This window comes from Calliopsis andreniformis, chromosome 7 (assembly GCF_051401765.1).
Source record: "Calliopsis andreniformis isolate RMS-2024a chromosome 7, iyCalAndr_principal, whole genome shotgun sequence".
Lineage (NCBI taxonomy): Eukaryota > Metazoa > Arthropoda > Insecta > Hymenoptera > Andrenidae > Calliopsis > Calliopsis andreniformis.
Window position 1 is genome coordinate 11,624,937 of NC_135068.1, and position 14,951 is coordinate 11,639,887.

The 14,951-nt window shown below is 41.2% G+C and overlaps 1 protein-coding gene across 1 annotated transcript in view; it reads left to right on the forward strand.

Annotated features, from left to right (window-relative positions):
• The window catches only part of LOC143181975 (multiple PDZ domain protein), a 61,932-nt gene that overhangs the window by 15,345 nt on the left and 31,636 nt on the right, over positions 1-14,951 (forward strand). Inside the window, exons 6-10 of the mRNA XM_076382732.1 lie at positions 4,330-4,472; positions 4,891-5,225; positions 11,635-11,769; positions 12,242-12,400; positions 14,597-14,770. Of these exons, the coding sequence (XP_076238847.1) occupies positions 4,330-4,472; positions 4,891-5,225; positions 11,635-11,769; positions 12,242-12,400; positions 14,597-14,770 (946 nt within the window). The remainder of the gene's footprint in view (positions 1-4,329; positions 4,473-4,890; positions 5,226-11,634; positions 11,770-12,241; positions 12,401-14,596; positions 14,771-14,951) is intronic.

The following is a 14,951-nucleotide window of genomic DNA, read 5'->3' on the forward strand; positions in this document are numbered from 1 at the left end:
GGGAGGATGAAGATGAATGAGGATGGGGTGTGTGTGAATGGGGTGGGGGTGGGGGCCATTTATCGTGCACCCTAAAGTGATCCCTTCATGGTGGTTACAGTCGAATTATTCAACTGGGCGAAGCTCCATGACGTGGAAGATATTTTTGTGTTAACGCTCCCTAAATGTCGCAGCGAGGCGACAGACTTAATATCTGGTCGTTGCTAAGGGAGAAATATTAGAGCTTTTCTGCTGACATAAGTGACACAGCTGTGTCTGAGTTTAGGGTTATTCTACTGAATTTCCTGTGTCTGACTCTAGTCTTATTCTACTGATTTTTAAAACTACTGTAAACCTGGTTTTTTAAATTGAAGAAAATTCAGTTCCGAGTTTTCTTCAGTTTGCAACGCATAGTTGAATTTTTTGCAGAAACGCATGCCTAATTTATTCAGTTTTTATATAACCTCTGGTGAAGGGTTAACTCCCTCTATATTTAAAAATATGGTCACAAAGAAGACCGCAGTCGAGATGCACTATTTATAAAGGCGATCTCACTACCAAATGCAATGTATGTAGAGAAGTACCTGGGTCCATCCCTCTCCAGCAAAATTATTAATAGCCGAGTAGACTGTCCTTCGATATCGGAATACGTTTGAATAGTTAAGGTAGGTCAAAAACTTGCCTTTGAGCTAAAACTGTTGATTAGACTGTTGCACCCTAATAACTAGAACGTGTACGCGACCTAAATTCATTAACTACTGAACAACATCCACCCTTAACTTCCAAATTATCCGCGAAATTGTTCCAGCAAACAATTATTCGAACACAGACTGAAATAAAAAGGGCCCTTAATTAATAATCAAATTAGGGGATAATTTTGAGGAAAATTGTTTGTTAAATCCCAGTGAAGAGCTATTATCTGAACACGTCATTTCTCGTTAGACATGATGTAGTGTTTCAATAATCTAGAAAATAAATCTCCTGTCCATAAATAAACAAACGGATGATGCAGAGAAATTTTAGTTATATTGACATGTCGAGGTAGTCCCTGGATAATTCATAACAGTCAAGCGCGGTATCTACTGACAATCTGACCTGACGATCCTGGTAATTGAGGACTGAATGGAACTGTTAACTTTTGTGAATAAAATGTTCTATGTTGCAATCAATTATTTTCAGCTTTAAATTTACTTTTCATGTCAATGAATTTTTATTCTGTTAACTAAAAGAAAATTTTTATAGTAGTTTTCATCAATTAAATTTGCCCTCAGAATTTATCCTCAAAATTTACCCTCAGAATTAATTCTCAAAAATGTATTCTTAAAAATTTATCCCCAGAATTGATCCTAAGAATTTATCCTTAGAATTTAAACCTCGAAATTTCTCCTCAAAAAATAGCAATAATTAATGCATCGAATTTTCGGGTCAAGGAAAATTTCTTGAGAAAATGATATTCCTGTGAGAACCTGGCGACTCATCGTCTCGAAACGGATTAAGGACAGATGGTTCGCGGTTTGATATCGCTATAAGCGGTACATTATGTCGTCGTATTAAATTATGAACGATGATGGATCACTGTGGCTCAGTATAAAGCAACCTCGTCTTTGGGGCGCGTAACACGCGTTTTATTTCTCGCCTGAGGGACCCCTCGCAGGTTTCAATTTATATTTTATTTACGCAACATTCGCGCGTGAAAATAGTAGATAATTAAAAATATTAGAGTATAATAAATTGTACAACTTCAATCACTAGTAACCTAATTAGTGGTTCCTTAGGGAGTAGTAACTGTAGGCAGTTATTTATAGAGTGAAGGTAATTTAACCGCAATCTGTTGACGATCCACCATCAAGATTAATAGAGCACTGTGCGCTTAATTATTGCCACGTTATCTGTTTCTCGGGCAGAGTTAGATTACGCTGATGCTTCCCTTTGGAAATTGTATAAGTATTAATGAAGAGAATCGTACCTACAAAAAGTTACTCTGAGCAGTGAAAACCAGAAAAATTTAATATCAGATATCACCACATACCAAAATATCTTGGTATGGACTTTTTGAACGCTCTGTATATTCGAGGGTAGAATGATTGAAGAACTAGTGGGGATGTTGACTAGTGACACTATGAAAAATCTGATATTAAATATCACCACACACTGCAATATCTTGATATAGACTTTCTGATCACACTGTATGTATATTCGATGATAAAATAATTGAAGAAATAGTGAAGATATTGACTTAAAGGGTGTCACTAGTAACACTATGAAAAATCTAATATTAAATGTCACCACACACTAAAATATCTTGACTTTTCAATCACAGATTTGTTAAACACACTGTATATTCGATGGTAGAATAATTGAAGAAACAGTTCTCATGTGCATTTCATGAACGTCACTAGTGTCACTATGAAAAATTTAGTATTAAATATCACCACACACTAAACATCTTCACTTTTCAATCACATTGTATATTCGATGACAGAATAATTGAAGAAACAGTTCAGATGTTTATTCGGTGAACGTCACTAGTAACACTGAGAGACACAGCCCCCCCACTCTTCCAATCTCCCCCAAATTGCCAACCACAAACCCTACGAATGCCTCTAAGAACCTCGACTTACCCCCACGACGTCTTCAGCGCGACTGACCCACGTCTCAGTACGCGCAGCTCGCAGTGGGGCCCAACTAGTCAGAGTGGGGGCTCAGGCGCTGCGTGCGCAGCTGTGGGCGCCACTCGTGTGCGCGCAACCGTGGGCTCCAGTCGTGTGCGCACAGCTGTGGGCCTCAGGCATCAATGACGTGTTTTGCTGGGACGAAAGCAAGAGAGTGGGGGTATCGACTACTATTTGACAGCATTGTCTGCGGTTTCCCCACTGTTCTGCTTCTGTCTTGACATGCTGTGTTTGAAGTAAATGTCAATTACTCAAAATAATTAAAAAATGTTTTTTATGTTCCACTTAAGAAAAAATAAATTTATAAAAATTAATGCTTCCTTAGGTGAAAATGTACTTGAACGTTTAATTAATAAGAGCCCAATGGGATGGCTCTTTCGAGCTCGTAAACTCGATGAATCGAAAATCGGCTGTTAAGGGAATATTTGCTCGATCAAAGGGCCAAGCGTTCCCATTTTCCGCCGCTCAGTCTGGAGCAGAGTATCAATGCGAACAATGTCACAGCGTGCCTTTGATCCCGGAAAATTCGAAGCATAGATTACCCCGATCGCGGAGTGTCGTTAGCGAGGGCAGAGGCAGCGAAATTCGCTTTGCAGGAAATTGGGTAACGCAACCGCCACCGAACCACTAAATACCCTTTTGCTGGGGCAAAGCTCTCGCCCCTGCGAGAACGTTCCAGCGTGTGCGTTCGACCGATAAACAACCCCTTGAGCGTCCTGTGAAAGGGACGATGACGTACCAGCGCTCTCCAAAATTGGATCCTTACTCGTTTTACGTTTCCTTTTATTTCTGTGCCTCGAGAGGAAATCTGCTTTCAGGGAAGCTGCTTTTAATCTAGGGGGTTGATTAGATGCACCAAAAAAGGGGTGAAACGGAAACATGCGAATTCTTCACTTCAAACTAGATAAAAAAGTCCTTTGAAGTTTTCTGATACGAGCTCTCGTTCTCGAGTTATGAGCAGGTGAATTTACGAGCTGGAAGTGGACGCCATTTTTAAATGCGCGTTTACGCTTGCGCAGGCTTTGAACCAAGTGCGCGAAAAATGAGACTGTTTTTTAACTGCTGATATCTCGAGAAGGAGACGTCAAATCGAAAAATGGTAAAGGACTTTTCGATTCGTTTTGAAATGGAGAAACTATTTTTCATCTGAACTCGAAAAAGTTGGTCATGGCTGACTGATTGGGATCTAGGTTATGGTAGAAACGAAGTAGACAGCAAACACCGATTGCGATCTATTTGCCAGGAGTTTAACGAAGCGAAGTAGAAAGCGTCCAGGGGTAAAACGAAATCAGTTAGGAAGTTGGCAAAAATATCTGACGGAAAAGGAAATCGTTTGTAAAGGTGCAGTTACCTGAGCAAACACAGCGACTGGCACAGTTTCAAAAGACGTATTCGCGTCTAGCGTGAAATCATCTACTGTGGACCATTCTATCGCGTTCAATTTCCGCTTTTGAACTTCAGTTTACCTGACAGATCGCGGCCAGTCGTGCGATAGGGGCTACATTCTTTCGTTTGAATAAAATAGTGGAGCTAAGTTGCATTTCCTTCCAGCTAGAGATTCAATTTAAAGAAAATGGTACTCTAACACCATGACTGTGATAAAGAAATGAAATTTGGCGGGAAAAATTGAAACTCCAAATGGAGTATCTGTTCGTAATGAAACTTTTTGCTGTTTCAGTGATGGTCGATTGGTAGAGGGAGATCAGATATTGGCCATAGATGGGCAGCCACTAGACTCGAACATCTCTCATGAGCAGGCAATCTCGATTCTTCAGAAGGCACGTGGTCTGGTTGAGTTGGTCGTAGCGAGAAGCGCCCAAGGTAATTTGCATTCTACATTCCCTTCTCTCATAAGTCACCCTCTCGATCCCATTACCCCAGCAACGTATTACATGATTCCCTCGTCATCTTTGATAAGAACGAAATGAGCTCCCTGAGCGTCACTTGCCTTCAGAAACGTGTCCCTCGACACGAGCTTATTTCAAGGAAACAGAGTTCCGTCATTGCTATGAAGCTAACTCCAAAAACATGGCGTCCTTTGATACAATCTACTCTACGACATTTAATGTACAGATTTACTTCCTGAAGCGTTGAGAAGTGTCTCTCTGAAACGCCCTGTATTTAACCCAAAAATCTTTCTCCCACCAATTCCCTCGGAATTCGAATTGGGAATGGATCTAAGAGACTGCTGACTTGACAGGATCGCGAATGAGCCCTCTGCCTCGTTGTCTGTCCACAGACGTTGGGAGCTCCTTGCCAACGGATGAATTGTCCGGAGGTTCGAGTTCGACAGCGGCCGCGGGAGCAGGTGTGTCCATCATCGGCGGCGTTGTCGGTGCGACAGCCAACCAGGCCAGCTCCGATAAGGATCAATCGGTGTCAGTATCGTCTGTCGTTACACCAGCGCCGACCCCGAAGTCTAGCCAACCAGCCAGCACCACCTCGGCGGCTACACCGACACCGACACCCACCCCCACGCCCACGCCGACCTCGACACCTGTGCCTGGAGGCCTCGTCGTCGAAAGGAGCCCCTCCGCCGTCAGCGACGCCTCCAAGAGTGGCTCTGACATGGTGGTGAGTGGCTCGATCCCTCTACTTTCTATAGAGCGTTAACAATATACCTGGTGATATTTTCAAGAGCGATAGGGAAGCTCAGAGGGGACGCGAGATGCATGGTCTGTCTCCATTTTGCAATAATAGTACTTGAAGAATAATATAGTCGTGAAGAAATTGAATTTTTGGGGATTTTTTTAGAGACTTCGTCTAGGGACTTCGAGAATTAAAAGGAATAACTAGAACGTGGATTTTTGGAGCTCTAGAGTCTTTCTTAATTTTCAGGTGAATTTTTCTAGGGTTTTGCTAGAACTTAGAGACCTGTAGAACGAAAAAATAAATAACTAGAATGTGAATTTCCAAAGATTTGACTTCTCTCCTAATTTTCAGATGAATTTTTCTAAAGCTTTTCTAGAATTTAGAGACTTAGTCTAGGGACTTTGAGAATGGATAGGAATAACTAGAACATGGATTTTCGGAGCTCTGAAATCTTTCTTAATTTTTCTAGGGTTTTGCTAGAACTTAGAGATCTGTAGAACGAAAAAATAAATAACTAGAATGTGAATTTCCAAAGATTGGACTTCTCTCCTAATTTTCAGATGAATTTTTCTAAAGCTTTTCTAGAATTTAGAGACTTAGTCTAGGGATTTATAAACTTAAAAAAAAATCCAGAACGTGAATTTCCAGAGCTCTGCTCTCTCTCTCGTTTTCTAAAATGAATTTTCTAGGGTTTCAGTGGTCTCTCATTTAAATGAACACTAATTTTCCTCTAATCTTTTTTCATCCCTCCTAGTGACTTCGTGCGATTCATAATATTTGCAATGCGTTTCCCGTTCCAGCCGACTTTTTATTATGCATTAGATCACGGAAGGTTGCGTTTACCGCGTTAATGAAACGTTCTCACGCTATCATGGGAGGAAATTTACCTTATCATTAAACATCCCGAACGTTGGTCGACTGCAGAGAGCCGAGGCAGGAAATGCTCGCATACCTAGAATTATTAATACGACGTCTACGTCTACAAATTTCGCAAATGGGTATCTCCTGTTAAACCCACCCCCGCGTGGAACACCCTCGTACTCGACAGTTCCTGCTACATTACAGATACACTATAGATTTTGTTAGGCCGTTATTGGAATCTGATACGAATCAATAATTCACTGTCCTGGTAACAACCTCCGTTTGTTGATACACTGGCACAACAAATTTTCCCTAGGAACAGTCGAGGCTAGGAAATAACCCTAGAAATTCTTCCATATTTATGCCAGAAAGATTGTTTTAGTAGCTACTTTCTAATATCAAGGTTGAAAGTACAAAATTAGAGAAGTCTGCTCATGAAAAAATAGCTTATTTTAAGAATAGATTATCTATTTAATAATACGATTTTCCAGAAGTATGGAGACTGTCTCAGTGTAAATGTTTCCTGTGTGTGAAATTGTGAGAAATGTTTTTGAAAACTATCACGGTCCACTATAAAAATACTCGGTTCATTGATCTGTTTAAAGCGAGAAAGAAATACGGAGTCTGGAGGCGTAAGTGGAAACAGGGCGTCTGTAGCCAGACGCGTTTCGGAGCGACACGAACGGAGCTAAATTGGCGTGTAACTTTTCAGTTATGCGATATTTGGAAAATTCTTTCGAGCAAAAGTTGTCGAACCAGTGCAGAGCCTCAGAAATCTGAAGAAATTTTCTAATAATTTTGATTCCGATTTTGATGAACTGTCATTTACATTGACAAGGCAATCGGAAGGGGAATCTGTACGCTGTCTGTTGAGACACCTCTGCTTCCCTAGCGCAACCACTGTTGAAACAGACGTTCTCTGATTAACATTGCCAGATACCTGATAATCGCTTAATAGCATTACGATTTGAGATAGCTTTCGGCCGTGTTTGTCATGCATCTGCATAATCACGTTATTCCCTCGAGCTGCGAACGATCGGATAACGAATCAGTCTCATCTAAACGAAGGATAATTCTGCCTCGAATTTCCATTACCAGCTCAATATACCTTCAATGTAAAATTAAAACATATATTGTTGGGAACTCTCGTCACCAAAATCGAACTAGGGACACTAGAAAAATACCCTAGGGTACACGAAAAGTGAATCCTGATAAATAAAAACCGTGAAAATCTTCATTTTCTACTCAATGCTTCTGCAAGGGAGACAGCAAGGGTTAATCAAATTCTCGTTTCGAAGGGCATTGTTCCTCAGCAGAGGAGCTCGTGTTCTATCTAGTAAGTCGTCTGTGTCGGCGCGAGTTCCTGCCACGTTAACGACAGTTTGATCGCCGATAATATCGTCTGGCAGAGCGGTGGTTTGGCAAACACACTGTGATGTTCCATCTGGCTCGGGTTTCGTCGGTGAAAGGTCGCCACTCGAGTCTGAAGGACCGTCGATCCTCTCCCTAGCCCCCTTTGTGTCTTCCTCCTCAAGAACGCGGATGCTCGGCGGTGAAACAAGAAAGATTTGTGGCGACGCCGTCCGAGAGCAGCGTGACGATAAAATCTCCATCGATCGTCGCTATAATTGGCCTCATTTGGATACACCTTTGACGGCTGTGCCTTTTTCCCTCCGCCGCTCCTGTCGCCTCTTTCTTCAGCCACGTTCTTGCTGCTTCACGGCGCGGTAACGACCAGCCGCGACGGAAATAAATTTATTGGCGAGAACTGCTATCTTGTCTCGGCAAGAAAGACGCTTTTGTTGATGGTATTTGTCGAGCTCTTTCAGGAGCTTCGGAGGACTTTCAGGTGCATTTTGTCAGGGAGTTGCGAGGAGCTGCGATTTTTTCGGCTTTGTTTGGTGCTTGGCTGTTTACTGGGCAAGTGGGTCAGGCCTTTCCATTAGGGAAATGGGGAAAGTTGAGGTTTTGGATGGTAGGAAGTTAGAAATTAGAATGCAGAAATTAACAGGTGGAGATATTCAGGAATTTAGAGATTGGAGGATTCAGGAATTCAGAAATTCGAGAATTCAAATACCTAGGTGTTCCAGAATTCAAGAATTCAAGAATTCAGGAATTCAGGAATTCGAAAATTCAAAAGTTTGAGAATTCAGACATTCGAGAATTCAATATCTCAGAAATTGAAGGATTCAAGAACTCAGGTACTTGGGAATTCTAGAATGAAAGAATTCAGGAACTCAGGTACCCAAAAATTCTTGAATTCTTCAATTCGAATCCTGAGAAATAAAATCCTGAAATTCAGAACTATCCAAAGCACACTCCCAGCTCGGATCAAGCAAACACACTAAAATCTATCAGCCTTCCCGTAGCATCCCCTCAAGAAACAGCCCTCAACAAACACCGAGCGAGGGATCGTCTTACACCCAGCTGCGCATTTAATCGTCTCGAATCTCCCGTAGCCAGCGCGTTCCACCCTCTAATTGAAAAACGAGGACGTCCCTCTAATCGAAGGTTCCAGGGCAGGATTCTGAATGCCGAGAAATCGATTGCACAGTCGATCGTAGGAATTCGTCTCGCCTGTCTTGTAATGGGAATCGGGCAGAACAGCAATAAGCCAATGGATCGTTAATTCTTTTCTCGAGCGTCGATAATGAGAGCTCGAGCGATGGCAGGGCCAGTAAGAAATTGGAATGGTCGATGGGGAGGATTGGGGGTGGGCAATTCCTACACCCCTGAGAACAGGCAATTCGTGCTCGCTGGAAATGCCGTGTATTCGCCACCTGAATTGCATAGCCTGCCTATTGTGATTTCGTTAACGATTCGAACGACGTTTGAATATTAACGAGGCCATTCGTGACGTGGCACGATGGTCATTGTCAATCACGCGTCCCTATTCTGCATTTGGGATTCTCTGACTAGTTACCGATGATGATTGTTTCGTGAATGCTTCCACGGATTAATGCGATTTTTACTGCAATTTCCCTAACAAATTTTTTGGTGGTTTCAGGGTGGAAATATGGCTTTCATAACTGAGATCATTTTGTTATTATTTTTGAGGAAAATATCGAACATGTGGTCCTTATAAATCAGTGACCCTCAGAAATTAGTGATCTTCAAACATTAGTGATGTATATAAATTAGTGACACTCAAAAGTTAGTGATCTTTATAAATTAATGACCTCTATAAATTTAGTGACCCTCAATTTTTTATCACTCTGTATGTTCTCTTAGAGCATATAGTTTTGACACGTCAGAGAGTGTTCAGATTAATTAATAGCCTGAGAGATTACGAAATTCATTCAATTATCAGCTCAAAGGGGTCCACGCTCTTGGGGTCGCCAGAAGTTATTAGTTTCTTTTGAACTTCGTTATCGGTGTCAGAAGCAATTAAGGTCTCAATTTGGCATCAATCGGCTACTATTGGTTCCCCGTGGGTCAATGTAATTTCTTTGGTGAAATTTTCTTCCCATGGAGGAGCAGGACTAATAAGGATTGATGGTATCTTCTTGGTGAGACGAAATGTCTGACCATATACTGACTCGTTCTACTTGTTTTAGTAAGGACCAGGAACTTTACTACTTTCTCTTCAAAAATAATTTCATAGGAGTAATCTAAAGCACTTTTAGGGTCGACACCCATCATATTTTATGATGTAAATTTGAGAATTTAATAACTCAAGAATTCAGGAATTCAGGAATTCAAAAATTCGAGAATTCAGAAATTCGCAACTTTAAGAATTAGGGAATATCAGATTTCTTAAATTTAAGAATTTAGAGATACGAGATTCTTAAATTCAAGAATGTAAGTTCAAGAATTCAGGAATTCAAGAATCTCATTGCAAGAATTCAGGAATTCAAGAACGTTAATTCAAGAATCAGTGTAATTTCTCTGCTAGAATTTTCTTCTCACAGAGAAGATAGAGAGAAGACACATGGGGTGAGTTGAAATGTCTGACCATATACTGGCTCGTTCTACTACTTTTAATGAGACCCGAGAACTGTACTACCTTCTCTTCAAATATCATTCCACAGTGGTAATCTAAAGCACTTTGAGGGTCGATAACCATCGTACTTTACGATACATCGATGCCTTCGATTCAATAATCCAGCGATTATCGCGATTGGAAATGTAGTCGACCGTCGATTTTATTAATCTCGTCCAGCGGCACTTTCCATTGATTTTCCCCATCGAAAGCCCCGCGATAAGGGAACGTCGTCGACGTCGAAGGAAATTTTATTATCTGGCCCGTTCTGTGCCCCGAGCTGTGTTCCTCGGCATTTACCCAGCTCCGATAAAGTCGATCGCTCGAGGAACTGTCCGCGATAGAAGAAAAGGAACTACTCCTCGGAGGAAGCAATCCATCGAAACTTGGGAGATTGTACTCTTAAAGGAGTTTCGTGCAATTATCGGATTGCGGTTGATTTACATTGAGCTTATTTCCGCGACCACTCAGGAAAAAACGTTTAACAGCTTAAATAATTCCTTTCGTGCTGTATTTTTCTTGGTCTGCTAACTGGGAAAACTTTTTAAATTAGAGTAATTTATTTCTGGTCAGGAAGTTTAGGTATACCTATCTTCTAGACGTGCTACTTTTTGAATTTAGTTTGAGGACTGGGTTAGGTCTGACTTTTAACCAAAAAATTTAGAAATCTATGGACTATACTTACGTTACATATTTTTTTAGATATAATTTTTGGTCTGAATTAATCTTGGGTAATTAAAATTTCAAATTTAAAGCAATTATTTTCTAGCCAGAAAATTATTAAAAAATCCATCTCTTTTAGCTGAGTCATTTCTGAAACTCAATTTTTAGCCTGGCTTAGATCTACCTTCTGACTAAAAACTGTAGTAACCTATTCTTCACTTCTGTTATTTTTTTAAATATAGTGTTTGGTCTGACCAAGATCTGCGTAGTGTCTGGCTAACATAACATTTCATGTTGACAGAGCATAAAACCGTGGCGAAGAAAGTGACTCATCCCTCAGGCTTCTCCGTCGCCTCAGCTTCTCTTTCGTCTGGCTGTTCTAACGAGAACTATTGACCCATATATCTCGTTCGTTCCGTCTGGATTCTTAAGCGTCTGCAGACTCGAGCGATAATTAAAAACCTCGCTCGAGTCGATTACGTTGTTTACACGGCTCTGAAATGTCGGGAGAAATCGGAGGAATTTTTCCAGCGGAAGCACAGTGAATCGAATTCCTTGGATAAATATTCCTCGGTCCGTTTCTTTGCGGAGTTGGTAGAGAGCAGTGTGTACAAAGTGATTGTAGAAACTGGGGCGGGTTATGATTCCTTTCTGAGCAGAAACGATTGCAGGGGAAATGTGGAGCTGTTGTATGAACAGTGCTCTGACAGAGTCTTATTTTTTCTCTTAAACGATTGTCATGCAAAATACTGGAAACACGTGAGGATCTGAAACTTGAAATGTTTTTAAGCTGGAGTGCATATTTTTGGTGTGAAATGAGGTTAATTAAAATTCGCCATTAGAGATATTGAGGCTTGATGCTAATTTTTGTTTCATTTGTTGCAGCTGAACACGGAATGGGCACAAGTTGAAGTTATAAATCTCATCAACGATGGCAGCGGTCTTGGGTTTGGAATCGTGGGAGGAAGGAGCACTGGCGTCGTCGTCAAGACGATCCTTCCTGGAGGCGTCGCAGATCGAGTACGTTTTCCAAAAATCTCTCCTATTTTTACCCACAGTACACATTTTTAACAAGCTTCCCTCCAGAAGCCACAAAATCCCCAAGAACCAATCTCCACTCTCCAAAACAGACCCATTTGCACTCCACTTTCCAGCTTCACATCCGCCCAAAAAGGAAAGCAATGATTCCCAAAGCTTTCGGTATTTGATTAATTTGGTGGCCCCAGAAAACAGCAAAAATCAATTCGTCACTCCACGAGCCCGACGACCCTCTGTCCCCTCTGTAAACGCTCCATCCAATCACGTTCATTCAATCTATTAATGCAAAAGACACGAGTCGAGCGAGTTTGCAGGGCGAATTGGATGGAGGATCGAGGAAATCGTATTTTTCAAGCGTTTTAAACAAATTTCGAGAGCGTGGCGTCGAGAGGGTCGTTTGGTTGATGAACAATTTGCGAATTAAGCGTCGTACTGTTTGCATTGCGATTTTCAGGATAATCGGCTGCAGAGCGGGGACCACATATTGCAAATCGGAGATGTTAACCTGCGGGGGATGGGAAGCGAGCAGGTCGCGGCGGTTCTGCGACAATCGGGCACTCACGTGCGACTGGTTGTCGCGAGGCCTGTCGAGCCCACTTCGCCTGACTACCAGGTAAAAGATTTCGCAACAATTTCAGCCCTTCGGTACCCTTAAATATGCTAATTCTTAAACATTCGAAGTCTTCAGTATTGGAATTCTCTTACATAAAAATTCGCAAATATTGGAATTCTCAATTATTGAAACTCTCGAACATTGGGACTCTAAAATGCTGGAATACCTACATATTGAAATTCTCAAATATGGGAATTTTCAAATATTAGAATTCTCAAATATTGGACTTCTCAAATATTGAAACTCCCAAATATTGGAATTCTCATGTACTGGAACTCTCAAATATTGGAATTCTCAAATATTGGGATTTTAAAATGCTGGAATACCTACATATTGGAATTCTCAAATTTGGGAATTTTCAAATATTAGAGTTCTCAAATATTGGACTTCTCAAATATTGAAACTCCCAAATATTGGAATTCTCATATATTGGAACTCTCAAATATTGGAATTCTCATATATTGGAACTCTGAAATATTGGGATTCTAAAATACTGGAATACCTACATATTGGAATTCTCAAATATTGGAATTCTCAATTATTGAAACTCTCAAATATTGGGATTCTAACATACTGGAATACCTACATATTGGAATTCTCAAATATGGGAATTTTCAAATATTAGAATTCTCAAATATGGGAACTCTCAAATATTGGAATTTTCATATATTGAAACTCTCAAATATTGGGATTCTAAAATACTGGAATACCTACATATTGGAATTCTCAAATATGGGAATTTTCAAATATTAGAATTCTCAAATATTGGAACTTTCATATATTGAAACTCTCAAATATTGAAATTCTCATATATTGGAACTCTCATATATTGGAATTCCCAAATACTGGAATTCTGAAACATCGCAACTCTCAACTATTAGAATCTCTCAAATATTCCAAATCGTAAATTTCCAAGTAACTGAATATTTTCAATTCCAGAAAGGTTTGTATCGAAAAATTTCTGTCCAAAAGGTCCCTCTTTAAAATTGATTCCCACTACCTCTCTGTTTTCCAAGCTAATTTAATGCAGTTCCATGCCCCAGCGATTTCTGCCACCGAACAATGAATTATTAGTAACTGCATAAATACTGAACACAATATTTCGAATAACTTCTGCATCACTCGTACGAATAAATTTCCACTACACAAAAGCCGAATATATTTCCTCCGTATTTGCATGCGACGAAATATTCTTCCATCGAAATTTACAGATGGGCGAAGGTTGCCCAGCGTGAAAATAAAAAAAAAATACTTCACTCTTGTCCGTCCCATTTTTTAGCTTTCACGCTAACGAAATGAGTTAATCAAAATTCTCTCTAATGAAATTGCTGGGCGCTTTCATCAAATTATCGAGCAAGGTCTGTTTGCACGGTAAATACGTTATAATTGATCGCTCGCTAGCTCGTTGGATGTATTATCAGCGTGAAAGCACTTTAGTCAGACATCTTTTCTTATCATAACAGTGGCAGCACTCACCGACTCCCCTTTCCCAAGCTTCTCTGAAAAATACCATGCCCCTTGGACTCCCACCAACTTTTAATCGCGTTCGCCCACGATTCATTAGCGAGACGACTGAGACGATGTTCCCTCTGCCAAAATCTGCTACCTTGGCCGTTTCCAATTGCCTTATTTTCCTCTTCTTCGCGCTCGAGTTCTACGTCAAAAAGATCCTCCGATTCCACCAACTGTCCATGCAGACAGGCTTCCTGTTGCAGCTGCAACGCGATCGATAACAGAATATCAACGTAGTCCAGGATTCTATGCGAATCTGGAGTAATAAGGGTACGAAGAAAAACGTGGAAAGTTTTCGAGCTGCCCGAGGCGCAGGTTTGGCAGCGAACAATGCGTTTCGAGGATGATAAATAATGCAAGGTGCAGTTCCCGCGCGCAGAGCATCGTCGAATCGTTTCCTTCAAGTTTTCACGTGGTCTTTTTAGTTGTACGACTCTGGGAGCCTCGAGGGAGACTGTTCTGTTTCGTTTCTTGGATGCCAGGACTGCAGTAATATTTCATGAGTCGAGGAGGATTTTATTTTGTTTGCTATTCCACGTCACTTCGTAGCTGGCGAGCTGGGAAGGCTTGGTAGAACGTTGCGTGGCTGGGTCTTGCTGTTGCAATGGCCACGGGGTACTGGAGTCCTCCAGTTATTACCAGAATTTGCTGACGCGTGGATTCCAATTGGATGATATGTTTCAGGCACTCGGCAGCCACGCTCCGATCGTACCAACGAAGATTCTGGGCGACCCTGATGAACTGGATCGACACCTGGTGCACAGCATGCCAGAGACGTACAACATGCGCCACGTGCAAGGGGATGCCACTTATGACAATGGATATATGTACTCCCAGGAGTCTGACGTTGAGATGCATGTGAGTGGGACACTGTGTAATCAATAGTGGGTAGAGTGCTTGCGTGGACTATGCACAGTGGGGGCTGGGGGTGTAAAAGTAGAGACAGGTGGGAGGATTTTTTGGACTTGCACTTCTTGTCTAGAAACTTGGGCGTTTAGATTAGGTTAAATGACTCACTGTCTCGAAACGTGGACATCTG